The sequence below is a fragment of the Notechis scutatus genome, chromosome 1, assembly GCF_049901735.1.
Source record: "Notechis scutatus isolate UNSWTSFEM ecotype Mainland chromosome 1, rNotScu1.2, whole genome shotgun sequence".
Taxonomy (NCBI): Eukaryota; Metazoa; Chordata; class Lepidosauria; order Squamata; family Elapidae; genus Notechis; species Notechis scutatus.
Genome location: NC_142009.1, coordinates 338,052,552 through 338,080,506, shown reverse-complemented (window position 1 = coordinate 338,080,506; position 27,955 = coordinate 338,052,552). Strand labels below are relative to the sequence as shown.

At 42.8% G+C, this 27,955-nt stretch overlaps 2 protein-coding genes across 2 annotated transcripts in view; both read left to right on the top strand.

Annotated features, from left to right (window-relative positions):
* LOC148133592 (vomeronasal type-2 receptor 26-like) overlaps positions 1-27,955 on the top strand; it is a 274,460-nt gene that overhangs the window by 214,756 nt on the left and 31,749 nt on the right. The gene's annotated exons all lie outside the window — the stretch shown is intronic.
* LOC148133594 (vomeronasal type-2 receptor 26-like) lies at positions 14,757-26,469 on the top strand. Its single transcript, XM_087951132.1, has 3 exons — positions 14,757-15,044; positions 23,641-23,770; positions 25,501-26,469. The coding sequence occupies exons 1-3, from the start codon at positions 14,757-14,759 to the stop codon at positions 26,403-26,405; spliced, it is 1,323 nt and encodes a 440-aa protein (XP_087807258.1). The 3' UTR covers positions 26,406-26,469.

Sequence of the window (27,955 nt, the reverse complement as noted above, 5' to 3'; positions counted from 1 at the left end):
GGGTCTTTGACTGACTTTGAGCTTGCTGATTTGCTTGCAAACATTTCATTACCCAAACTAGATAACATCATCAGTGGAAGAAGGAACTGGGTTTCAGGAGGAGGAGGAAGAGGAAGAGGAGGAAGAGAGAGGAGGAGGAAGAGGAGGAGGAGGAAAAGCAGGAGGAGGAGGAGGAGGAGGGCTGTGGGGTCCTTGACTGACTTTAAGCTTGCTTATTTGCTTGTAAACATTTCATTAACCAAACTAGGTAGCATCATCAGTGATAGAAGGAACTGGGTTTCAGGAGGAGCAGGAGGAGCAGGAGGAGGAGGAGGAAGAGAGGAGGAGGAAGAGGAGGAGTAGGAAAAGCAGGAGGAGGACTGTGGCATCCTTGACTGACTTTGAGCTTGCTTGTTTGCTTACAGAAATTTCATGACCCAAACAAAGTAGCATCATCAGTGATAGAAGGAACTCGGTTTCAGGAGGAGGAGGAGGAGGAGGAGGAGGAGGAGGAGGAGGAGGAGGAGGAGGAGGAGGAGGAGGAGGAGGAGGAGGAGGAGGAGGAAGAAGAAGAAGAAGAAGAAGAAGAAGAAAGAAGAAGAAGAAGAAGAAGAAGAAGAAGAAGAAGAAGAAGAAGAAGAAGAAGAAGAAGAAGAAGAGAGGAGGAGGAAAAGTAGGAGGAGGAGCAGGAGGAGGACTGTGGGGTCCTTGATTAACTTTAAGCTTGCTTATTTGCTTGCAAACATTTCATTATCCAAACTAGATAGTATCATCAGTGAAAGAAGGAACTGGGTTTCAGGAGGAGGAGGAAGAGGAGGAGGAAGAGAGAGGAGGAGGAGGAGGAAAAGCAGGAGGAGGAGGAGGAGGACTGTGGGCACCTTGACTGACTTTGAGCTTGCTTGTTTGCTTACAGAAATTTCATGACCCAAACTGTAGCATCATCAGTGATAGAAGGAACTGGGTTTCAGGAGGAGGAGGGGGGAGAGGAGAAGGAAGAGGAGGAAGAGGAGGAAGAGGAAAAGCAGGAGGAGGAGCAGGAAGAGCAGGAGGAGGACTGTGGGGTCCTTGACTGACTTTGAGCTTGCTTGTTTGCTTACAGAAATTTCATGACCCAAACAAAGTAGCATCATCAGTGATAGAAGGAACTGGGTTTCAGGAGGAGGAGGAGGAGGAGGAGGAGGAGGAGGAGGAGGAGGAGGAGGAGGAGGAGGAGAGGAGGAGGAGAGAGGGAGGAGGAGAGAGGAGGGAGGAGGAAGAGGAGGAGGAGGAAAAGCAGGAGGAGGAGCAGGAAGAGCAGGAGGAGGACTGTGGGGTCCTTGACTGACTTTGAGCTTGCTTGTTTGCTTACAGAAATTTCATGACCCAAACAAAGTAGCATCATCAGTGATAGAAGGAACTCGGTTTCAGGAGGAGGAGGAGGAGGAGGAGGAGGAGGAGGAGGAGGAGGAGGAGGAGGAGGAGGAGGAGGAAGAAGAGAGAAGAGGAGGAGGAAAAGTAGGAGGTGGAGCAGGAGGAGGACTGTGGGGTCCTTGACTAACTTTAAGCTTGCTTATTTGCTTGCAAACATTTCATTACCCAAACTAGATAGCATCATCAGTGAAAGAAGGAACTGGGTTTCAGGAGGAGGAGGAAGAGGAGGAGGAAGAGAGAGGAGGAGGAAGAGGAGGAGGAGGAGGAAAAGCAGGAGGAGGAGGAGGAGGAGGAGGACTGTGGGCACCTTGACTGACTTTGAGCTTGCTTGTTTGCTTACAGAAATTTCATGACCCAAACAGTAGCATCATCAGTGATAGAAGGAACTGGGTTTCAGGAGGAGGAGGGGGGAGAGGAGAAGGAGGAGGAGGAAGAGGAGGAAGAGGAAAAGCAGGAGGAGGAGCAGGAAGAGCAGGAGGAGGACTGTGGGGTCCTTGACTGACTTTGAGCTTGCTTGTTTGCTTACAGAAATTTCATGACCCAAACAAAGTAGCATCATCAGTGATAGAAGGAACTCGGTTTCGGGAGGAGGAGGAGGAGGAGGAAGGAGGAGGAGAAGGAAGAAGAAGAGAGGAGGAGGAAAAGCAGGAGGAGAAGCAGGAGGAGGACTGTGGGGTCCTTGACTAACTTTAAGCTTGCTTATTTGCTTGCAAACATTTCATTATCCAAACTAGATAGCATCATCAGTGAAAGAAGGAACTGGGTTTCAGGAGGAGGAGGAAGAGGAGGAGGAAGAGAGAGGAGGAGGAAGAGGAGGAGGAAAAGCAGGAGGAGGAGCAGGAGGAGGACTGTGGGATCCTTGACTAACTTTAAGCTTGCTTATTTGCTTGCAAACATTTCATTAACTGTTAGATCTGGAGGAGTGGGCGCAATAATGGAGACGAGGCATCGATAGTGACTCAATTCAACTCTTTAATAGTGACTTCAGAACAGAGCAACAACTAGGGCAGCAGCAGCTCTTTTATAGAGCTGGCTGCTGTCACAACAACCAATGAAATTGAACTAACCGCTCTAAAAGCGTCCAATCAGAGACGGCCTGTTGTTAGCCAATCAGATTAGCCAGAATCGGCCAATCACGATTCGCTTATCCGCGGGCCAATCAGAAGTGCAGGATTATAAGCCTGCTGCTGAAGTAAGCTAGTATAGTTATTGACAAATGAGTTTGTTTAGTTTGTAACACCCCTCCCCCCTAGGTTCCGTCTGAGGGGTGGGGTGACGTATTCTCGTAAGTAGGCAGGCCGTTTCACCTGTCTATTCGATTTTCGCTGTTCCACCGGTCTCTGCTCTGGCTCCGGTGGGCTTTTTGTAGAACCGGGTGGCGAAAACGGTTCCGCTATTCCGCTCGGGGACTCAGGGCTGTCCTCCCTGTTGTCATCCGGGTTCCTCGGACTTGCTTCTATGGTCGGGCTGCTTTGTGGTGAAACAATCACCTGGCTCGGTTCTCCTCCGGAAGGTGAGTATTCCATGGTTGGTTGTGCAGACTGCTGGGCATCAGTTAGTGGGTCGTCTGCTATTTCTATTTTGGCCTCCTCGATTTCCCTCCCCCCCCCAGTTTGAGATTCAGGGGTTGAGATAGGGTTAGGAGCCAATCGGGAACGAAGTTGGTCTATATGGCGCTTCCATAATTTCCCATTGCTAGTCTGTAGACGGTAAGATCTGGGGCCTGTAATTTGAGTTATACTAGCGGGGACCCACAATGGATCACCCGAGAAGTTTTTTGCAAAGACTAAGTCACCAACCTTGAACGCACGACACTTGCTGCTGGAACCGCAAGGTTTTTCTGGCGTGTAGGTTGGGTGCAGGCGATCGAGGTGTGAGCGAAGTTTCCGTCCCATTAGAAGTTCGGCCGGGGTTCTGTTTGTGATGCTGTGCGGGGTGATGTGTTGGAGGAGAAGCATTCTGGTTACTTTGTCGTCAATGTCTCCATGTTCCATCTTGTGCAAGGTCTTTTTTATGAATTGGACCATGCGCTCAGCCCTGCCATTGGCCGCAGGGTGAGCCGGCGAAGTTAAGGCATGGTGGATGCCCCGGTCGGCTAGGTACTGTTCAAATGCTAGGGCAGTGAATTGGGGACCGTTATCCGAGACTAAAACGTCAGGTAATCCGTGCGTAGCGAATAGTCTATTTAATTTTTTAACGATGGCTTCTGTGGTGGTGCTCTTCATTTTGTGGACTTTGAGCCAGTTGGAATAGGCATCCACAGTTATGAGAAAGGTGTGTCCCTTGGTGGGTCCCGCAAAGTCAATGTGGATGCGGGACCAGGGACCACGAGGTGCGTCCCATTCAGTTGGAGGTGCCTTTGGTGGGGCAGCGCGGATTTCCTGGCACTTGTTGCATGTGGCCACCCAGACTTCTATCTGTTTATCGATACCTGGCCACCACGCGTAACTTCTTGCCAATGCCTTCATTCGCACGATGCCTGGATGACCATCGTGCAACAGTTTTAGAACTGTATGTTGTAATTTTTCTGGAATGACGACTCTGTCTCTCCACAAGATGCAGCCCTTCTGGGAAAACAGTTCTGTCTGTCGGTGCTTGAACGGTGCGAAGGTGTCGTTGGGTTCGTTGTCAGGCCAACCTCGTTCCACCCAGCTGAGGACTCGAGCGAATACAGGATCCTTTTTTGTTTCCGCGGTGATGTCTCGTGCAGTCAGGGGTCGTGCAGGGAGAGTTTCGATTTGGAGTGCAGTTAAAGTTGGGGCCGGATCGTCTATGGCTTCCGGTAGTGGAGAACGACTCAAGGCATCAGCGTGGGGAATGGCTTTCCCCGGGCGGTGTTGCAGTTGATAATCGTATGCGGCTAGAAACTCTGACCAACGGGTCATTCTGGGTGATAATATGTGGGGAGTTGGTTTGTCTCCCGCTAAAATGCCCAGCAATGGCTTGTGATCGGTTATTATGATAAACAGTCTGCCATATACATATTCATGGAAGCGTTTAATAGTGGATACAATAGCAAGAGCCTCTTTATCGAGTTGGCTGTAGTTTCTTTCAGTCTTTGATAAAGTTCGTGAAAAGAAAGCAATAGGTGCTTCATTTCCGTTTGGTAGGACATGACTTAAGATGGCTCCTACCCCAAACGGTGAAGCGTCGCAGGTGACCGTTAAGGGCAAAGTCTCGTTATACTGCATTAATACAGCATCTGAGGTTAAGAGATCTTTTACTTGCTGGAATGCTCGTTCTTCCCGATGTCCCCAGACCCAGGAAGCCTTCTTGTCGAGTAGTCTATGTAGGGGCTCAGCTACAGTCACCTTTTGGGGCAAGAAGATGTTATAAAAGTTAATGAGTCCTAGGAAGGCTTGGAGATCTGTTTTATTCCTGGGTCTTGGGGCGTTTTTTATTGCAGTTACTTTTTTTTCAGTGGGATGGATTCCCTTTTTGTCAAGAAGGTACCCCAGGAATTCAACCCTCTCAGTACAAAGTTGACACTTGTCTTTTTTTACTTTCAACCCGGCGTTTTTGAATTTCTGAAGAACCATTCTGAGTCGTTTCTCTAATACGTCTTTAGTGGGGACAGCTATCAATACGTCATCGAAATAAGGCACGACTCCTTTTATGCCTTGTAGCAGTCTCTCCATCAGGCTTTGGAAAATGCCTGGTGCTACACTCACTCCGAACTGGAGTCTATTACATTTAAACGCACCTCTGTGTGTGACTATAGTCTGGGCCTCAGCAGTTTCTGCATCTACGGGTAGTTGCTGGTATGCCTGGGTGAGGTCCAATTTTGCAAATATTTTTCCGCCACCCAGGGAGTGAAGAAGATGTTGGACCACAGGTACCGGGTAAGCACTCTGCTGAAGCGCGTGATTTAGGGTGGCCCGGTAATCCCCACAAATTCTTATCGATCCATCAGGCTTTATGGGAGTTACAATCGGGGTTTCCCAACGGGCGTGATCGATCGGTTCTAACACCCCCTGAGCTATTAATTTGTCCAATTGTTCATCAATCTTTGGCTTGAGTGTGAAGGGCACTCGACCAGGCTTAAGGCGGATGGGTGCAACATCGGGGTTGAGGCTAAATGATATGGGGGATCCCTTGTACTTGCCTAGCTTCTCGGTGAACACGTCCTGGAACTCCTGGACGAGGGCTGCTTCCCAGTCGCTGTACCCAGTCTGGTGAATGCCAGCTAGTTCAATTCCCAGTGGAGCGAACCACTGTAACCCCAACAAGCTGGGTCGGTCTCGATCAACGATGGTAATAGGCAGAGTTGCGGTGTGGTCCTTGAAGGACACCTGGACGTGGCGGGAACCGGCAACGGGAATCCTGTTTCCCTGGTAGTCCCTTAGTATGATTTTTTGGGTGCTGAGATCCTGGCGACGGATGTCAGGGATCAGCTGTTTGAAGATTTTCCACGAGACCATTGATAGGGACGATCCCGAGTCTACTTCCATTACGCATGGACGATTCTCAATGGCGACGTTCACTCGGATCTTTCTTGCATCCAAGGATGATGCATGACCAATGGTAATGGTTTGATGCACCTCTTCTCGCCTAGCTGACGCAGCAGGCGCTCGATTTCTGTAGTGATAGTGGTTCCATTGGTGATTCAGACGGTCCCGATTTACAGGTGGGCTGCCCGTTGTTCTTCGGATTGGGCTTGACGCTCGCCTGCTTCTGCAAACCTTTGCGATGTGGCCCCTCTTCCCACAGGAACGGCAGAGTGCGTCGAGGAATTTGCAGTCCGATCGCGGGTGATTGGCCCCGCAACCGGCCCATTGACGTGCAGGTTTCTGGCTCTTCTGGTCTCGCTGGTCGCGCTCTGACCTGAGTCGGTTGACCTCTTCTTCCTCACTATCAGACGAGGATTCGAGGTCTTCATGGTGAGCCGTTGTTGAGTGCCTCTCGGAAAAAGGCGTAGTATCACTGGCGAGTTGGCGGAGCGGTGCGTTGATGCGGCGCATTTGAGCGGCCGACTTCCTGGTTGCTTCTGCTGCAGTAGCGTCGGCGATGACATCTGCGAGGTCGATGTCCCCTTTAGCCATGATCTTGCTCTGCACAGTGTGGTCATCTAATCCCAGAACTATGCGGTCTCTCATGGCTTCCTTGAGGTTTGTGAAACCACAGAGGCCTCCAAGGTTCCAGAGGTCTGCGATGAAGTCCCCAACGCTCTCGTTTTTCCGTTGGTCCCTCTGGTAAAATTCGTGCCTTCGGATAAGCGTTGGTACCGCGGGTGCATAATGGGCTCGGAGGATCGGTGTGAGGGTATCCCAATCCATTGTCTTAACTTCCGCTGGTTTAGCAAGTGCCTTAGCCATTTTAAAAATGGCAGGCCCGCAATGGGTCAGGAAGATCGCTCATTTCTTGCCAGGCGCAGCGTCTTTCAGATTGTTGGTCTCCAGGAACATCTGGAACCTGTCTATATACGAGTCCCAGTCTTCGTTAGCCGGGTCAAATGGAGCGGGTGGTATGGCGCCGCTGGCCATCTTGCCGTTGTTGGCGCGCTCTTAGCCACGTGCTCTGTTCGGTACTCAGCGAGTGCTCAGTCAGCTCTATCATCTCCGCATCCCATCCTCGTCGCCAGTGTTAGATCTGGAAGAGTGGGCGCAATAACGGAGCCGAGGCATCGATAGTGACTCAATTCAACTCTTTAATAGTGACTTCAGAACAGAGCAACAACTAGGGCAGCAGCAGCTCTTTTATAGAGCTGGCTGCTGTCACAACAACCAATGAAATTGAACTAACCGCTCTAAAAGCGTCCAATCAGAGATGGCCCGTTGTTAGCCAATCAGATTAGCCAGAATCGGCCAATCACGATTCGCTTATCCGCGCGCCAATCAGTAGTGCAGGATTACAAGCCTGTTGCTGAAGTAAGCTAGTATAGTTATTGACAAATGAGTTTGTTTAGTTCGTAACATTAACCAAACTAGGTAGCACCATCAGTGATAGAAGGAACTGGGTTTCAGGAGGAGGAGGAGGATTGTCGGATCCTTAGTGATCTCTCTTTGGTGGTTTTCTTGCAGACATTTCATTACCCAAACTAGGTAACATCATCAGTGCTAGTTAGAAACAAGCAAGAGAGCACCAAGGACTCCTCATGTCAACCCTGAGCTACAAAGATTCTTCTTTATTGGGATTTATATCTGGTGGTTAGACTCTTTCTGAGAGTCATTGGGGCCACTTGGGGAGGGGGGTGTTATCTGTACCCTCAGGGCCACCTGAATCTGAGGGCAAATGCATGTGCAATAATTCTGGTTTGGAAGAGGGGTCAAAGAGACCATCTGTATTAAAACTGAACAGCCCTCTCTCAACAGAGGGTGAGAGATCCGACACTTCCTGTCTACCAGGCAGTCGTTTCAGCAATATTCAAGACGTCTCCACACCCATTTTGTACTCTGAATCAGGCAACCCTGAGGACACAGATAATGATTCTACCTTGCTCAATGAATTAAGTAGATTCTGTAAACTAGGAACACTCTGAGCTTTCTATCTCTATTAAGAATTTGCTTGGCAGAGGTTAAAAGGAAAAAAGAAACTTGGGCATGGAAGTTCTTTAAAAAGAAGAAGAAGCTGGGTGCGGAATATTTCTTACTGTCTCCAGGTTGACTCAGCCTTCTGTCCTTCTGAGGTGGGTAAATTGAGGACCCAGATTGTTGGGGGCAAGAGGCTGGCTCTGTAAACTGCTTAGAGAGGACTGTAAAATGCTGTAAAACAAAATATATGTCTAAGTGCTGTTGCTATTGCTAGATATTGAGCTGTGGAGCATCTGAACACCCATGAATAAGATAGAGAGGAGAGAAGTTTGGAAGTTTTGTCAAGAATAGAGGTAGGAAACCTACCATTAATTGGGATCAGTTCCAACAGTAGAGATGGAGTCAGCAGAGATTTGTCCTTGAGGGAGGTGCTATTCATTCATCACTTAAGGACAAATTGCTTGCACTGTTGGATGGAGTTTGGAAGGAGCGGGAAGGGGGTGGTGCATCTATCCTAGCTCTATCTAACCTCTTGGTGTCCTTCAATATCATCAACAATCATATTTGTCATGCCCCAACATAAGATCTTTATATACTGTTGCTGTTCTCTAGCTCCACCTAGTAGCCGGGGGACAAATGCCAAGTATATTGTTTGAAGCTGAATCAGCCCACCCTCTCAAACCAACTGCATGTTGGGAAGCCAGACTCCATTTCCTTTAGCATTTGGAGAAGGCAGGAGCACAATGAAACATCCATCTTAATCTGTGGCACATGGTCATCCAAGGACAAACCCACATCCCATACAGAGCATTGCTGGTGAGATTTAAATTGCTTGTATTTATTAATTATTATGTTCCCAGTAACTTAATATTGTATATCTTGCATTGGGTTCTCATTGTATGTATCTCTATTTTCCCCAGTTTCACCATATCCTGTTCTTTCAATAAAGCATCCAGTACTACCTACATGATCTGTTTTATTGGAGGATAGGTGTGTTTAGCTTCATGTCAAGCTGCACACAGATTAATGTGTAGTGAAGACAGAACAATATTCCTCTTTATCAACTCCATGGAGTGGGAGGCACTGCATTGTGTGGTTTCTTTTCCCTTTTATAGGGCAATTACCAGTCCCTGTTGTTTGGGAATGAGACTCCCCCATTTGGCTCCTATTATGGGGGTGGCAAAGGTTTTGATATTCTCTCCACTCCTTTTTAACATTTATTTGAAGTTGCTGGGTGAGAAATCCATTGTTATTGGGTGAGGTATCATCAGTCCAGTTCTTCTGACCTGAGTCATCCTGGAAGGGCAGATGTCAATTAAACCCAGCTTTTTACACAATTCACACAGCATCCAAAGACCTACCAAAGGGTCTGGTAAAGCTCCACCCCACTTCCCCTGCCCACAGTCCCACTCAGTCAACATCACATGGTTCCACAAATTAGGTTCAAGCAGACCCATGAGACAAAGAGAAAAGTCACAATGCACGCAAGTTCCAAGTCCACAAAATAGAGTCCAAGGTTCCAAAACACAGCAAAGTCCAAGAATCCAAAGTCAGCAGTCAAAGTCCACAAGTCGGGTCAAAGGTTTAAGGCAAAAAGCACCATCCAAAGTTCAAGAAACAGAGTCCATGAAAGCCAGGAAGGTGCATGCCAAAGCAAAGAGCTGTTCTTGATAAATGCATCTCTCCCCAGCATCACCCCATCCCAAGTGCTCCTTGGGAGGAATGGTGGGGTTGCTTCCTTACAAGCAACCATGCTGACGCCCTCTGTGCCTCCTTCTGTTTTGCTTTTCACACCCAAGGATTGGGTGGGGGTGGCAGCTGTTCCTCATCAGAGATGATCTTTTAAGAGAATGTGATTGAGAAATTTGCAATGCTGCACCTTGAGAGGATCTTGGATTAAGTGACTCCATCTTGACTCCATCCAGCCAGGTTTCAACTCTGATAAGGGGCAGTGACACCATTAGTCATGCTTTTGTGTGATCTCTTGAAGAAGTGGGAGGGAGGTCATGCATCCATTCTGGTCCTTGCAGTCTTTTCCATGGCTTTGGGGGTTGTTGTTGTTGTTGTTGTTTTTTTTTTTTTTGCTGTTTATCTCCTTCCTCCATGGCCAATTGATCTCAAGGGGGAATGTGAAGTCCACCAGGCAGCCTCTTTATAAGGTGCCACAAGACTTGGTGCTCTCTCTGTTGCTATTTAACATCTACATGTTACCATAGAATGAGATATATCTCTATGCAGGTGATACTCTGTTGTGCATCTGTGTCCAGGTGAACTAACAGGTACTATGGATGTTCCTTCATGGTGCCTGGATGCTATGGGGATCTGGATGGGGAACAACAGACTTCAACTGAACGTTAGTAGGATGGATTGGTTGTGGTTGGGTGTGGGGGCTCCTCTATATGAGCATTTATCAACTTTGGACATTAAGGGGTTGCTATGTCTCAGACTGAGCTGATGTGTAATCTGAGGGTCCTCCTGTTCAGAGAGCTGTTCTTGATAAATGCATCTCTCCCCAGCATCACCCCATCCCAAGTGTTCCTTGGGAGGAATGGTGGGGTTGCTTCCTTACAAGCAACCATGCCGACCCCTTCTGTGCCTCCTTCTCTTTTGCTTTTCACACCCAAGGATTGGGTGGGGGTGGCAGCTGTTCCTCACCAGAGATGATCTGTAGCCTGTCCTCACTGCTGACCCTCCACAGATGATCCTCTTCAGCAAGCATCTCCCCATCTGGTTGGCCACCCCTCCCAATACTGGACAAGCCCAGGGCTGCATCATCCTCAGCCCCTGGACTCTCTAAGCATTGGAGGGAGGTGCCATCCCCATTGGATGGTCCCATTTCCAACTCATCTTCCAAACTGGGGTTCAAAGGGGCCATCGTAGTAGTGATGAACTCAACTATACCTCTCAGGCCTTGGTGAGCTAAGCAATGCTGTTAATAGAATAGAATAGAATAGAATAGAATAGAATAGAATAGAATAGAATAGAGTAGAGTAGAGTAGAGTAGAGTAGAGTAGAGTAGAGTAGAGTAGAGTAGAGTAGAGTAGAGTAGAGCAGAACAGAACAGAACAGAACAGAACAGAACAGAACAGAACAGAATAGAATAGAATAGAATAGAATAGAATAGAATAGAATAGAATAGAATAGAATAGAATAGAATAGAATTCTTTATTGGCCAAGTGTGATTGGACACACAAGGAATTTGTCTTGGTGCAAATGCTCTCAGTGTACATAAAAGAAAAGATGCATTCGTCAAGAATCATAAGGTACAACACTTAATAATAGTCATAGGATAAAATAAGCAATCAATATCCTGTCTCAGTGCCTGGAGGATTTGGGGGGATTTGGGGGGCCTGCATAAACAGGATTCAGCAGAAAGCTGGAAAGGCTAAGTGGGTTTGGGTTTTAAGCCCTTCTGGATCTGGGATTCTGTCATATTTGGTACTGGGTGATGTTTCACTACCCCCAAACAGTTCCCCTGCATAATCTGGAGGTCCTTTTGGATTCACTACTCCTGCCCAATGGCTTTGTGCCTGTTGCACCCATTCCTGGATCATGAGGCTCTGCTCAGAGTTATTCATGCCCTGATGACCTGTTTGCATGGACTATTGTAACGGACTTGCCATTGAGAAGCACCCTGGAAACTTCCTTTGGTGAAAATGCTCTATGTGGAGAAGACCAGGTCATTTGAGGGACATCCTCTTCCTGGTTACACCTACCTGTCACATTGAGCCTGGCAGGATGGGCATATTACAGGTCCTATATGCTAAAGAGTTCCATCAGATTGGGCAAGGAGGCAGGCTTTTCTTCCATAGAACCCACCCTTTGGAACACAGCTCCGCACACGGCAAGAACAACTTTTACTCTACAGCATGGGCAGTGCTAGCATTCAAATAATTTAATAACTGGTTCTCTGTCCTAATGACCAGCTGGGTAGGCATGGATGGGTGGGTATGTGAACTGGGTGGGCATAGACAAACTTGACATCACTCACATTGAGAGGCGCTTTGCTTCATCCAGCCTCTCGTGACCATGGGGATGTTGCAACATGGTTCCTTGTCATTAAAAGCTTATTTGTGGCAGCTACGGTTTGTTATTTAATTATTTCTTCAAAGCACTGATCCTTGCATCCTGGCTGGAAGAACTCCAACAAGGGAGTATTTCCTCCCAACAGCAGTGTAAAAAGCTTAAAACAACCCTTCCCCATAAGAAAGTCAAGCCCCTAATAAAGCAAAGCAAAGTACCAGCAAATGTAAAAAAAAAAAAAAAACTCTGGTGAAGCTCATAAGCAATCAATATCCTGTCTCAGTGCCTGGAGGATTTGGGGGATTTGGGGGCCTGCATAAACAGGATTCAGCAGAAAGCTGGAAAGGCTAAGTGGGTTTGGGTTTTAAGCCCTTCTGGATCTGGGATTCTGTCATATTTGGTACTGGGTGATGTTTCACTACCCCCAAACAGTTCCCCTGCATAATCTGGAGGTCCTTTTGGATTCACTACTCCTGCCCAATGGCTTTGTGCCTGTTGCACCCATTCCTGGATCATGAGGCTCTGCTCAGAGTTATTCATGCCCTGATGACCTGTTTGCATGGACTATTGTAACGGACTTGCCATTGAGAAGCACCCTGGAAACTTCCTTTGGTGAAAATGCTCTATGTGGAGAAGACCAGGTCATTTGAGGGACATCCTCTTCCTGGTTACACCTACCTGTCACATTGAGCCTGGCAGGATGGGCATATTACAGGTCCTATATGCTAAAGAGTTCCATCAGATTGGGCAAGGAGGCAGGCTTTTCTTCCATAGAACCCACCCTTTGGAACACAGCTCCGCACACGGCAAGAACAACTTTTACTCTACAGCATGGGCAGTGCTAGCATTCAAATAATTTAATAACTGGTTCTCTGTCCTAATGACCAGCTGGGTAGGCATGGATGGGTGGGTATGTGAACTGGGTGGGCATAGACAAACTTGACATCACTCACATTGAGAGGCGCTTTGCTTCATCCAGCCTCTCGTGACCATGGGGATGTTGCAACATGGTTCCTTGTCATTAAAAGCTTATTTGTGGCAGCTACGGTTTGTTATTTAATTATTTCTTCAAAGCACTGATCCTTGCATCCTGGCTGGAAGAACTCCAACAAGGGAGTATTTCCTCCCAACAGCAGTGTAAAAAGCTTAAAACAACCCTTCCCCATAAGAAAGTCAAGCCCCTAATAAAGCAAAGCAAAGTACCAGCAAATGTAAAAAAAAAAAAAAAACTCTGGTGAAGCTCAGAGGGCAGTAAGTTTGGGCATACTGCCAAGAACATTTAGCTGTTATAATGTAATAAGTGTTAAACAAGAGGCAGTTTCTGTAAGCAGGTCAATAAAGATTAGGCTAGAAACACCACCAGAATGCTTCCTTCCTGCCTTCCTTACAGGATTAGCCCTGCAAAGTAGAGAAAAATAAAAGGAGATTTCTTCCAACAACCGGTTCTCCAAACTGCTCAGAAAATTAACAAATGGTTCTAGTGAATAGTGCGATCTGGTTGAATCCCATCGCTGAGCAGAGGTTTCAAACTTGATTTAATTGGTGCCCTAAAGGTGCTTGTTTTTTCCCCAAAAAGCAACTAGAATTTCTGGTTTGTCTTTGAAAACATTTCACTTCTCATCCAAGAAGCTTCTTTACCTCTTTATAGTGCTGGACAGGGCTGGCCACAAGAACATTTATAGGGCTGCTGGGATGCATTGGTATGATTGCTTACACTTATTAGGGTACAATTGATTGTCATGTGCCATCATGGCCCATTAGCACTCATTGGTACGAGCCATTGCACAAGTCAAACTCTATTTTGTTGCAAGCGCTCAAGTTCATGTAGGCCAAATACCCAACTTTACCTTGACTCTTAAATCCATCTGGTCTCTAGATTAGCATGCCTCTCTCTCTTTCCCTTTCATTCTCTCTCTCTTTTTCCCTTTCATTCTCTCTTTTTCCCTATTCCTTAGTACCCTCATTTGAATCCTGGGAGCAACACTGCAGAGAAGCAGCTTTGGCAGCAAAAACAGCAGAATATCATCTGGAGAGAAAAATCTTCCTACCAGGCTGCAGCCATCTTGGGGAACAATGTTTTTCCCCTTCTGATGCACAAAAATAATATAACGCTAAGCAGGCAAGACACTTGCTGTTTCTTGCAATTATCAGAAGAACAGTAATTCTTAAAGTATCCCCCATGGATCTAAACAACATTCTGCCATAGGGAGCAGGCCATGCCCCTTGCCTTGCCTTGCCTTGCAAAGAGCTAACACCTGAATTTGGTAAGACTCAGCTGGCCTTAACTTTCTTTTTGGTCACAGCCCAAACACATATATGGGGGTATCATGGTTGATATCAACCTGCTACAAAGCCATCCAGGTGGAACAACCTCACTATATTGTCCTAAAACTCCAGGGAGATTTCAAGTGCTGCCTGCAATTCAGCTTTTGCACAGCAGATCTAAGAGGAAAAATCATAAGAATGACTGGGTTGCCTCTTACGCTGCTTCTGCTGCTTTTCTGGCTCCTGCCTCCAACTTCTGCTAAGAGGATGCAAACTGTATGTGTGTTGACAAGGTCTTTGCAGATTCCGGAGGTTCATTACAGGCCCGGAGATCTCATTATTGGTGGGAGCTTGCCCCTGAAAAACATTGTTTTTTTCTTCAGTGGAATGGGCTTTTTTAGAGACCCATCCCAGAATCGTTTACCAACTGAGTAAGTTTCACCTGGAGGGGAAAGATGTACATAATTGTCTCTTTCTTTTGGATTCGGGGATTCTTTTTAGAAGTAGTGGTCTTCCTAATATTTCCAATGTCCTAGTGTAGTTCAAAGCTCTACTAGCATATGCAAGCTTTCCTGTAATGTTTCCCAATGTTTTTCTTACTATAGAGTCATGTCCAAGAATTACCAGCAATTCCTGGCCTTGGTGTTCGCAATCAGAGAAGTCAACAAAGATTTGGGTCTCCTTCCAAACATCACACTCGGCTTCCACATCTATGACAACCACAAGATTGAGAGGAGAATTTCAATAATCAGCCTCTCCCTGCTCTCCACAAGAGGCCAAATGGTTCCAGGTTATAAATGTGACAGGCAGGACACTCTGCTGTCTGTCATTGGAGGTCTTAACCCCAAATGCTCAAGCCAAATGGCCTCCATCTTCAGCATCTTCAAGGTCCCACAGGTAAGGGGGCTTCTTTAGATAAAGTTATGAAGTCAACAGATAACACAAATGCACATAGAAGTCAAAGATGAAATGAACAGTATTTGGGGGGACATACCAAGAGAAATTGATTTATAGAATGCATGCCATAGGGGTCAAGGTATGTATTTTTATATAACCCCAAAGAAATAAAGGATGAGATAATTCTGAAATGCTCTAATTGCCAAGAGGAATTCCTTCCTAACTTATTATTCAAAAAATGTATCCACATCTTGGTGCAGTTTATATTCTGTATCAGACTGATGGCAATTTATTCCATTGCCTTCTCTCTTCTCACCGCCAGATAACATGAATAGAATAGAGCTGGAAAGGACCTTGGAGGTCTTCTAGCCCAGCCCACTTCTCAATCAGGAGAACCTATACTATTTCAGATAAGTGACTGTCTACTCTCTTCTTAAAAGCCTCCAGTGATGGAGTACCCACAACTTCTGAAGGCAAGCTGTTCCACTGTCCTCACAGTTAGGAAGTTTCTCCTTAATTACCCTAAACCTATGGTCACAAGCCACAGTCATCCCCATCTTCAAAAAGGGAGACCCCAGCCTAGTTGAAAATTACAAGACCAATCTCCTTATGCTGCATCACTTGTAAAGTCATGGAATCAATTATTAACCAATCCATCATCCTCCACTTAGAGACAAACAACCTACTCTCCAATAAACAATTTGGTTTCAGAAAAAAAAGTATCCTGTAATCTGCAACTCTTACACTGCAAAAACATATGGACTACACAACTCAATCAGGGCAAAACAATAGATGCAATCTACATAGACTTCTGTAAAGCCTTTGATTCAGTGGTACACGACAAACTACTCCTAAAACTAAAATCTTATGGTATCTCTGGACAACTGCATAACTGGATAGAAGCATTCCTGTCAAGCAGACAACAAATGGTCAAAATTGGGAGTGTCCTATCAAATTCTGAACCTGTCAATAGTGGTGTCCCCCAAGGCAGTGTTCTAGGACTAACCCTCTTCATACTCTGCATAAATGACCTCTGTGATCATATTAAGAGCAACTGCATTCTCTTCGCTGATGATGTAAAGCTGTTCAATACCACAGACAATACTGCTACCCTTCAAAAAGATCTTGACTATGTATCAGAATGGTCAAACAAATGGCAACTTAAAATCTCAACAAATATATGCTCTGTTCTACATATTGGCAAAAAAAAATCAGAAAATAAAATATAAGCTGAATAGTCAATACCTTGTTGTTTTTTAATAAATTTTATTCACTTTTTCACATTAAAAACAAAAATCTCTTTTTAGTGGACAACATATTTCCACCTCTACATACAAATATGACAGCAATTATACATTCATATATGCATACTTAATTCTATTATTACCTTTTCCATTCCAAATTTTCAGTAAGGAGAGAAACAAATACATTAATTCTAGCCTCTTTCATTAATCTCAATCGAGACAACTTTTTGTTTCATTTCAATTATTTCAAATATAATCCTTTAATAATTATTTTAATAATAAAGATAAACAATATGTGTTTGCCTAATAATAATAATAATAATAATAATAATAATAATAATAATAATAATAATAATAATAATAACAATAACAATAACAATAATAATAAAAAGTTACCAATGTCTCTCCTTGCTTTTAATAGTCTATGTTAACTTATTAATTTAGTTGGTTCTTTAGTCTGTCATATTCCCTTTCCATCACACATTCTTTTTATAAATTCTAGATTAATACAAATTTTAACACTAAAAAAAACAAAACAAGTATAGGTTTCCCCCCTTTTACTGCTTTGAGTGTGACACCTCAATGATTAAAATATACCTTTATTCCCTCATCTTGATTCCCAATAAACCATTATTTTTAAGAAGTTACAATAATAATCATTACATCTTTTCATTTGGATTCCGCAGCATATTTCCCCCCCCCCTTGATTTTTAATAAGAGTTATCAGTCTCTATATTACCCTATTTTCTAAATATTTTTAATTGGAGAAATATTCTTATTACCCCTTGTCACCCTGCAGAATCCCCTTTTTAATTCATCAACCATTATCTCTGAAAAAACAATTTCTTTTCAACATTTTACTATTTCCGTATTTCTTTATTTCATGCACCTGTTTCTTACTGCTTCTCCTCCCCCTCTTTTCCCCATATCTTTTCTCATTCCAATTGATATCCCTCTCTTTCTTAATATCTTCCTTTCCCTTTTCCTGCTGGGTCTTTCTGCCTTTCCTGACTTCACAGGTATTCTCCCTTTTGATTGCCTTCTTAAATCTCAACTTTTTATCCTTCCTTTTTTCCCCACTTCTTTGTAGTGTTCTTTGTGTTAATTGTCTATTTAAAATGTCTTCTCCTTGAGTCGACTCCTCCTCCTCTGAAGCTCTTTCTTCTTGTTCTTCAATCGCCATTTCCATTTTTTCTCACACAGAGCAAAGTGATTCTCCTCTTTCCTGTAGTAATTCTCTCATATTTTTAAGTTCCATTTTTAATTCCCGAAGAGATATCATCATTACACTTATATTTTATTATTGTTAAAGTCCACACAAAAAAAAAACACTTTTACTTTCCTTCTTTCTTCTTTCAATTATCTAAAGTTTTCAGTTATTCCAGCCCAGGGTCTATACCAAAAACATCAATCAATCCCACAGTCAGTCTTTCCTTGCTTTTTCCTTTATTCTGGTTCTGCTTTCACTTTATAAGATTCTTACTTTGTTTCAATATTTCTTTAATGTTATATCCACACAAGTTCATTCAGAAACAGGATGCTTTCCGTTTTGTTTGAGCTCAAGTTTTTGTCAAAAGGTGGCACTCTCCATTATACAAAGTCTTCACCTTTCCCCCCTATTTTTTTATTTAGGGTTTTTCGAACCTCAATATTCCAGCACAAGCCAGTCTCCAATTTGTAAACTTTATTATTATTATTTTTTGGCAATCTTAAGTCCAGCTTTATTTTATGCCTGTTTATTCCCAAAATATTTTAGTCCAATTTAGTTAAATCTTTAGTTCCAACTTCTTCCTTTCCCGGTTCGAAGCCCCGCTTAGCTGTCAAAAATATTTTCTTATTTTTTTTCCTGTCCCTTGGTAATTTCGCTGCTCACTTTTCTTTTCTTAAAAATTCCATGTTACCTTAATCCTGGGGTACTTTTGTTTAGTTGTATTACCCAGTTGTCCCGGTTCAGATGTTATCCACCTCTTTCTTCCCTCCTGCACAAATCTTAATCCAGCTGAGTCCTCCTCTTTGGGGTGGCCATTTTAAACCACCGCTGCAGTCGTCTTTGGGGGGGAAAAGACCAAGCACAGGGGGGGAGATGCAGCTCCCCTCAACCTGGCTTGCGGCTTCCCCTTACTCTGCCACCCCTCCAAGGCATCTTCAGCCCCTAATCATAATGATCAGGGATCTCCAACAAAAGAGCACAGACCATAGCCGCAGAGAGTCATGATCTACGGTCCGTTGGCGAGGAGGCTCCACCTTCTTTTTCCACCAAGACCTTTTCCATCAAGACCCCTTTCCTAAGAGGTCTGTAGGGGGCATGCATAAGCGCACCAATGTGTCTACCGTTCTTGTCCTATTGTTTCTTTATTTTTCTTATATGTACCCATTTCATGTATTCATAACTATGTATACACTTATATCTGTTATCTTGTAAGCAATTGATAAATCAAAATAAATAAATAAAATAATAAATAAATAAATAAATAATTCCAGGTTGCTTCTCTCGTTGGGTAACTGTGTGCAACATGTGTAACTGGTAGCTCTTCCTGAGAGGAGGTTTAAGCTTGCCAAGTGAGTTAGCTATATTGGTGGGGCAACATACAACATACAGCTTGCCTTCGGATGTTGTGGGAGCTTCATCACTTGAGACTTTAAAGAAGAGATTGGACTGCCATTTGTCCGAAATGATGTAGGGTCTCCCGCTTGAGCGGGGGGGGGGTTGGACTAGATGACCTACAAGATCCCATCCAACTCTGTTAATCTAAATATCTAAATGGTGAACCTTAAAGTAAAGGCAACATTCATCTTTACTTTGTCTTTTAAAGAGGATTCTTACTTTCTTCAGCTCGGTGTTGGCTTTGAGTTCTCTCAGGGAGACAGAACAGCATATCCTTCCTTTCTCTGGATTAATGGTTTCTTCTCTTGTCTTCTGACATATTACAATCAGTCAAAATGTGTAACTGGTGGCTCTTCCTAAGAAGGGAAGAAGGTTAAACCTGCCACTCAGAGTGAGTCATCCTGACTGGTGGTGCAAAGCTACAAAGTGGTGACTCCTAAATTTGCCATAATACATTTTTTTTGTCTTTGAAAGAAGATTCTCACTTTCTCCAGCTTGGTGTTGGCTTTGAGTTCTCTCAGGGAGAGAGAAGGGTTTATCCTTCCTTCCTCCAGATTAATCCCAAGGAATCTCCTCAATATGTGGGTTTGGTCCAGCTGCTCCTGTATTTGCAGTGGAACTGGGTTGGGCTTCTGGCCCCTGAAGATGACATTGGAGAGCATTTCATCTCAACTATGATGCCAATGCTCAAGGAGAAGGAGATCTGCCTGGTCTTCACTGAAATGTTTAAATATGATTTACTTACTACTACAATGTTGAAAGTACTTCATAGTTTCAAAACCTGGTCTAAAGCTGAAGTGATCATTCTGTTTGGAGACTCCCGTATTATTACAGATTTAGTGCTGGTGATGAACGCTCATGAAGAATGGACAAAGTCATTGTTTTGCAAAGTTTGGATCTTAACTTCCCATTGGAAAGTAAGTGTGGTAGGATCTCAAAACATATTGAAATTTATAATACCCTTCCATGGGTCTCTGCATTTTAGAGAGTGCACCAGTGATACATTAGCATTCACCCATTTCCTCCTGTCTTTAGACCCTTTCAATCCACAAGGGGATATTTTTCTGCCACAATGGTGGCAAAGGGTCTTTGATTGCAAGATCTACAAACCAGAAACATTCCCTCAAAAAGGTCAAAAACAGTGTACAGGAAAGGAGAATTTACAGAATCTGCCGAATTACATTTTTGAAAGAAGCATGACAGGTGAAAGTTACAACATCTACAATGCCGTTCATGCTCTGGGACATGCATTACACACAATGTATGGATCACGAGTGCGACCAGACATAATGAGGCTTGGAAAGAGGATCTCAACTATCCAATCATGGCAGGTAAACTATAACTTTTTAACTGGTCTTGTCAAACTCCTCATACAAATTTCTTGAACTACTGATTAAATATCTGTATACTACAATACAAATACTCTTAGTACAGATTAAAACATCAATTATTTAAAAACTATAATATGAATAGTGTAGAATGGAATATAGAATAGAATAGAACAGAAGGGAATGGAATGGAATGGAGTGGAATAGGAATAGGAATAGGAACAGGAACAGGAATGGAGAAGAGAAGAGAAGAGAAGAGAAGAGAAGAGAAGAGAAGAGAAGAGAAGAGAAGAGAAGAGAAGAGTTGGAAGGGACCTTGAAGATCTTCTAGTCCAACCCTTTGCTCAAGCAGGAGACCTCCACCATTCCAGACAAGTGGTTGTCCAGTCTCTTCTCAAAATCCTCCAGTGATGGAGGACCCAAAACCTATGAAGCCATTCCACTGGTTACTTGTTCTCATTGTCAGGAAATTTCTCCTTAGTTCTAGCTTGCTTCTCTCCTTGATTAGTTTTCATCCATTGCTTCTTGTCCTTCCCTCACAAAGCAAGGGACGGAACAAGAAGAATTAAGAACATTGTTTGTATGAAAAGGGTTAGAAGAAGAAAAAGAAAAATAAACCAAAACATTTCTCCATAAGATCCATAGAGGAAAGGTTTTCCTAAAACGTCCTGAAAAGTCTTTAATGGTTTTATTTTATTTTTATTTATTTGATTTGTCAATCACTTACAAGATAAATATATAAGTATAAACATGAGTAAGAATACAGGAAATGGGGACAAAAAGACAGGGACTGTAGGCATGATTGTGCATTTATGCACGCCCCTTAGGAATGAGGTGAGGTCAATAGTGGATAGTTTAAGGTTAAAGGAGTGAGGGTTAGAGGATGTAACAACAGAATCAGGTAGTGCATTCCAAAGTGGACATTCCAGAGGGGAAGTTGTCAGCTCACAGCAAAATGAAAATCTGGGTGTAGTTCTTGAAGATGTTTCAAGAAATCAGTTGAAGCCCTACTGAATCCAAATACAATGAACCATGGGAGTTGCTGCTTCAAAATAACATCCCAAAGCAAAGCAAACTCCACCAAACACAGGCATTTTCTTGTAATGTTCCCATACAAAAGAAATTTTTGTAGTTCCTGGTCTTGATGTTTGCAGTCACTGAAATCAACAAGGTTTTACTACTGTTTCTGAAAATCACCTTTGGCTTCCACATTGATGACAATTGCCATCCACTGGTTAATTTTTCTGTTAACTAGAATTGAAGAGGCTATGATACAATGCCTAGTAATAAAGTGAAACTTTTGTAGTGGTGCGGAAGTAGACAAATATTTGGTGTTACTTTTGATTGACCAGATCTCCACCAATGGAACTCCTTTAGTTTCTCAGACATACACTCAACTCCTAGGATATTACTTAACAAATGTTTATCAAAGCCATAATCTCTCATGTATGGCTTCCAGTCAATTTCTCCAATTTCTGACTTACATGTTTCAGATTCTTTACTATTTGAGGAATGTTCAATTTAACAATAGTGCTGGAGATGAAGTCTCATTCTCAGAAAATGGACTGGGTTCTACTTGCTTTGATCTTCTCAATTGGGTGTTTCTCCCCAATCAATCTTTTGTCCCCACAAAAGTTGGGAAAATAGACCTTGGGGCTCCCCCAGGTGAAGATTTCACCATTAACTCTAATGCAATCATCTGGGCAACAAAGGTGAGCTTGAAAAGAAATGTTTTAAGCTCAGGTACGTGGTGGCTCAGTAGCTAAGATGCTGAGCTTGTCGATCAGGATGGTCGGCAGTTCAGTGGTTCGAATCCCTAGCGCCATGTAATGGAGTGAGCTCCTGTTACTTGTCCCTGCTTCTGCCAACTTAGCAGTTTGAAAACATGTAAAAATGCAAATAGAAAAATAGGAATCACTTTGATGGGAAGGTCACAGCGTTCCAAGTGCCTTTGGTATTTAGTCACGCTAGCCAAATGACCACAGAGACGTCTTCGGACAGCATTGGCTCTTCAGCTTTGTAACAGAGATGAGCACTGTCCCCTAGAGCCAGAAATGACTAGCATGCATGTGCAAGAGGAACCTTTACCTTTACCTAAAGATTCATTCTCTGCAACAGATGCAGAACATTGAAAAATGGTCATTTGAGTCAGGAAATATGGTAGCCATTTGTTGGAGAAACTGCTTTTGCATGTAGCACATTTGAGGTCTAATTTGTGTCAACCCATAAAGGGTTTGGATTGTGAAGAACTGCTTGAAACCCAGGATGCAGTTAGGAGGTGCAGCAATGACTTCTTGTTCAGTTGCATCATCATTACTTTTGTTTTAGAAATCCTGTAGCTCAGTGTCACAAGCCTTTTACTGCAGGTCAATGTCTCACTTTCAACCTCTAGTATCCAATGGTGGGCAGGAGTGCCACTGGCCTGAATCCCTCAGGAGCTGCTCCTGGTTTCTGTGGACAGTGTTGAACCATGCCATTTGATGACATTTTTGTTAAGGTATTGGATATTTAATAGCTGACCAGCTGTTGTAAGGCTGCTGTAAATGTTGATACAATAAGAATGTGTCAGCAGGGTATTACCGCTTTAAGATGAGGATGGGTCAGCAGAGATATTGCCATTTTAAGAAGCTGTCTATATAAAGGTGGCCATGAGAGGGCATCTCTCTCTCTCTCTCCTTGTGTTCTATTTCCATTGTAGTTCTCCATGCAGAGTAACGAAGACTGATTACTTGCCTGGTATGTGCCTACCACATATACGTATGTATATAGCAGTCTTGAATACAAACCACTATTAAAAGACAAAGCTTCTGTGCACTGTTTTGTGCTCCTGGGTTGTCTCACAATAATAGTCATGCTGCAAACACTCTGACATAGAACTATAGAAATATGGAATGGAAATAGGAAGGTGGAAAGGAATTAATGAAGAATGTTCATTGCTTACTTCATCTCAAGTATGTTAAGAGTATTGCAGCATAAATTCAGTGCCAGAAAAGTAAACACAGGTGGCTGAGGCATCATTAAACTTCTTTATAAACATATAAAGTTAATTTCACAATACCAATTGTAGATTTTGCCAACATGGAGCAAACAGAAGCATACATGTTACAAGTTCAGAGCAGAACAGCAACTCAGGAGCTCAGAAACAGACATAAGTTTCATTTTTGTTCAGCAGGCAAGCAAGACACACAGCAGAGGAGAGAAGCAGTTTCATCTTCAATAGACAGACTTAGAGTTTAACATAGCTTCTGTGCTGCAGAGCTTAATATACAGCCATGCCTAGTCTACTTCTAGTTTCAGTTTCCAAACCATCCTCATTGGCTGACTTAATTGCTATGCCTATTCATTGGCTGACCTTGTTACCATGCTCTATTCCAGTTCATGAATATACTCTGACAAAGTATTTCTCTTTTCTGTCTTAGAAGATGCCATTTGCCCGGTGTGGCATGAAGAGATGCCAGGCAGGAGAGAGGCGAAGCATTCCAGAGGGCAAGCAGGTTTGCTGCTACCAATGTGACACTTGTCCAGAAGGGACCACTTCTAATCAGACAGGTACAGCAGATTTTAAACGTAGATCTTTCAGGATCAAGGAAGCCAATCGATACATCAAAATATTTTTTGTTATTTTTCTCTGTTTTGATGAGATTGGCTTGTACTCATAATCTTTAGAAAAATCTTTCAGATAATCTTGTTAGATAAAGGAAGGAAGGGGGGGAAAACAGGAAAACTAAGGCAGTGATAATGTACAAAATAGCAACATTCATGGCTAACTGATCTATTTTCTCTGGGTTTCAGTATAAAGTAGGGGGGAAAACAAGCCGCAATCTTTATTTATTTATTTGATTTGTCAATCACTTATAAGATAACAGGTATAAGTATAAACATAGTTTTGAATACATGAGATGGATATGTATAAGAAAAATAAAAAGAAACAATAGGACGGCAGGCATGATTGGTGTGCTTATGCATGCCCCCCTACAGGCCTCTTAGGAAAGGGATGAGGTCAATAGTAGACAGTCTAAGGTTAAAGTTTTTGGGGTTTGGGAAAAAAACACAGAGTCAGGTAGAGTATTCCAGACATTGACCACTCTGTTGCTGAAGTCGTATTTCCTGCAATCAAGTTTGGTGTGATTAACATTGAGTTTGTATCTATTGTGTGCTCTTTTATTGTTATGGTTGAAGCTGAAGTATTTATTTACAGGTAGGACTTCTAGGGAAAGCCACAATACTTATGGAAGCATCCAGTGAATGGATAGATGGAATGAACAAATCTTTGTCTCTGGTTAACCTATCCTCAAGATCATTATGAATGAATGATGATTTGCTTTTTCGTGTGTGTGTGTGTGTGTGTGTGTGTGTGTGTTTCAATTTTTATCCATTTTTCCATATAAATTCACAATAACAGTATGAAGTTTAACTAAGTGTCATTCATATTAATCCAGTTTACGCTAACACTGTTAATAATATCAAATTAATCAGATTTATATACTCTGATATACATAGGCAAAAAAGGCCTAGTTCCTCATCTTCATCTTCAACTTAATCTGTGTCTTCCTTATTCAATCTAAACATTTATCTATTATATCTAAACAAATTTAATTAAATTCCATTCATATTGATCCAATTCATGCTAACATTATTAATCTGAAACATACATAAAAAAGAACTAGCATCTATAAACTTCTAATCTTTCTATTATTTTTATTCATTCTATAAACAATTTATGTTCCAATATTTTCCCTATCTAATTTTATTTCTGCATCTCTAACTTGTAATTAGGCTACTTTAATGTTGAGAGGGCAATTTCCTATCCATCATCTCTTCTTCTCTTTAACTCTTCAATTCTTATCCATTTTTTAATTCGCTTCCCACACTCCTCATCTTTATCTTCATCTATCTCTTTTTTGTTCACTCTAAACATTTCTTCCTGTACAATCTTATACTGCCAGTTTTCCCAATTATCTGCCCATGTCCCAATCTCCTTATCAAAGGTAACTTTCTATCTCTGCAGTTGTTGGTTTGTCTGTTTCAATTTCTTCAAATTTTCTGGCTTTATCAGCAGATTTGTCAATCCTATTTTTTGCTCCAATCCTTGCTTTATTTTTTGATATGGCCAGATGATTTGCTCTTTTTATTCCACATTAGTTGCCAAGTGGGCCCTTTCATCATCCCCTTTCTTGATTCACCACAGTAGAAGGGGGATAGTCATATCATATCTGTGGAAAGAATAATGCTCAGAGTAGGTGTCCCTGAAATCCTTACATAAATACTCTTGATTTCAGATGCAGCTCACTGTGAACCCTGCCCAGAAGACCAATATCCCAACAAAGACAAGGCCCAATGCATTGCCAAGAAGATCCACTTCCTTGCCTATCAAGATACCTTGGGATATATTTTAGTTTTTCTTGCTCTTTTCCTCTCAGTGATCACTTCTTCAGTCCTGGTGATTTTCTATAAACATCATGACACACCGATCGTCAAGGCCAACAACCGTGATCTCACCTACATCCTCCTAATCTCCCTTCTGCTCTGCTTCCTGTGCTCCTTCCTTTTCATTGGTCAACCAGGGAAGATCACTTGTCTCTTCCAACAATCTGCCTTTGCCATTCTCTTTGCCCTTGCAGTTTCCTCTGTGTTGTCAAAAACTGTCATGGTTGTTCTGGCCTTCGTGGCCACCAAGCCTGGGAACAAGACAAGGAAACTTTTAGGAAAACCACTGACCAACTCCATTGTCATAGCCTGTCCCTTGATCCAAGCAGTTTTTTGTGCCACCTGGCTGGGAACCTTCCCTCCATTTCCCAACTTGGACTTCCATTCCTTGTTTGGAGAGATTATCTTGGAATGTAAGGAAGGCTCGGCTTCAATGTTTTATGCTGTCCTCGCCTACCTGGGTTTTTTGGCCCTTGTCAGTTTCACAGTGGCATTTCCAGCCAGAAAATTGCCTGACAGCTTCAATGAAGCCAAGTTCATTACTTTCAGCATGCTGGTCTTTTGCAGTGTTTGGATCACCTTCCTCCCCACCTACTTGAGCACCAAAGGGAAGTCCATGGTGGCTGTAGAGATCTTCTCCATTTTGGCCTCTGGAGCTGCTCTCCTGGGTTGTATATTTTCCCCTAAATGCTATATTATCCTACTGGGACCTGATCTGAATTGCAGAGAAAATATGATAAGAAACAAGAGTCTGTAACTAATGCAGGAATAGGCCACATTTATATTTGTCTGTGGCATGTTTAGGATGTGATGATATTTCTAAACAATTATGAAATAATTCTCCAGTGTCTAAGGTTTCTATTTTTGAGCATGTATTAATCTTGCTGCAATTGTTGTATATAAGGCTTCCAGAATTTTATAGTTGCATATCCATTTGTGTTGGTAAAATCAGTTTTTGTATGAATGGAGCCATTCAGCTCACAGGGCCTGTGGTAATATTTATCAGATCATTCTCATAGAAGCACCTGAAATGTTATAGAAGAAAATAAAAGCTAACACTTTCCCTCTTTTCATAAATGTATAAATGTGAGCCATCTCTTTGTTGTGTACTTAATTAGCCTACTAGATCCTCAGGGGAACCCCAACCTCCCTATAGAACACACCTGGGTTCATAAGTCAACCAGGTGGAGCCAATATTGTGTACTCTACCTTCCCACATGACACCAGCAAGCTGAAAGGCATTCAGAGAACAAGCTTTCCACAGCAACATGCACATGCATGTTCAGGAGTCTGGCGTTTGCCCTAATTTAATCATGAGCCTCAAGCTAAATTTCAAAAGAAACCAAATGATTTATTAGGAGCAACATGATGAGTATTAACCTGCATGAAGCCAACTCTGAGACATGTAATTTACTATCACCTATGGCTCTGTTTCCCCTAACACGTCTAGGTGTGTCATATATCAGAGTCTCTAACAAACATGTTCATGGGCTGGGTGTCATCAATCATGCTCTTCAATGAAAGATCCAGTAGCCTAGGCTACAATCTCCTTAAGATAAGCATAGAATGTGCTTCTGGCCTTCATTACATTATGTGTCTGATAATAACACAGTTGAGAAAGTCCAGAAATATTTCACAAGAAGAGTTCTCCACTCCTCTACTCATTGCACAATATCGTATACCACCAGACTTGAAATTTTAGATCTAGACAACCTAGAACTACGCCGCCTTCAGTCCGATCTAAGTATAGTACATAAAACCATACATTGCAATGTCCTACCTGTCAATGAATATTTCAGCTTCAACCATAACAATACAAGAGCACACAATAGATACAAACTCAAGGTAAACCACACCAAACTTGATTACAGGAAATACGACTTCAGTAACACAGTGGTCAATGTCTGCAATGCTCTACCTGATTCTGTGGTTTCTTCCCCAAACCCCAAAAACTTTAACCTTAGACTGTCTATTATTGACCTCATCCCTTTCCTAAGAGGTCTGTAGGGGGCGTGCATAAGCGCACCAATGTGCCTACCATCCCTGTCCTATTGTTTCTTTTATTTTTCTTATATGTACCCATTTCATGTATTCATAACTATGTATATACTTATACCTGTTATCTTATAACCGCTTGACAAATAAATAAATAAATAATAAAATAAATAAATAAATAAATAAATCTGCCACACTGCAACCTCAGGCCTTCCCCTGCCCTTTCTAATATCAACTCAGTAACAGGTATAGGAATGATTTATGAGTAAACATCAGCTTGACTTGCACAAGAGGCAGGCCAGCTGGCACTTG

Bases quoted from the DNA above. Each gene is read 5' to 3' on its own strand.
- LOC148133594 (XM_087951132.1), top strand. From the start codon at position 14,757: ATGTCCAAGAATTACCAGCAATTCCTGGCCTTGGTGTTCGCAATCAGA. The intron at 15,045-23,640 runs GTAAGGGGGCTT...TTTCTGTCTTAG, and splicing joins GCATCTTCAAGGTCCCACAG to AAGATGCCATTTGCCCGGTG. The intron at 23,771-25,500 runs GTACAGCAGATT...TCTTGATTTCAG, and splicing joins GACCACTTCTAATCAGACAG to ATGCAGCTCACTGTGAACCC.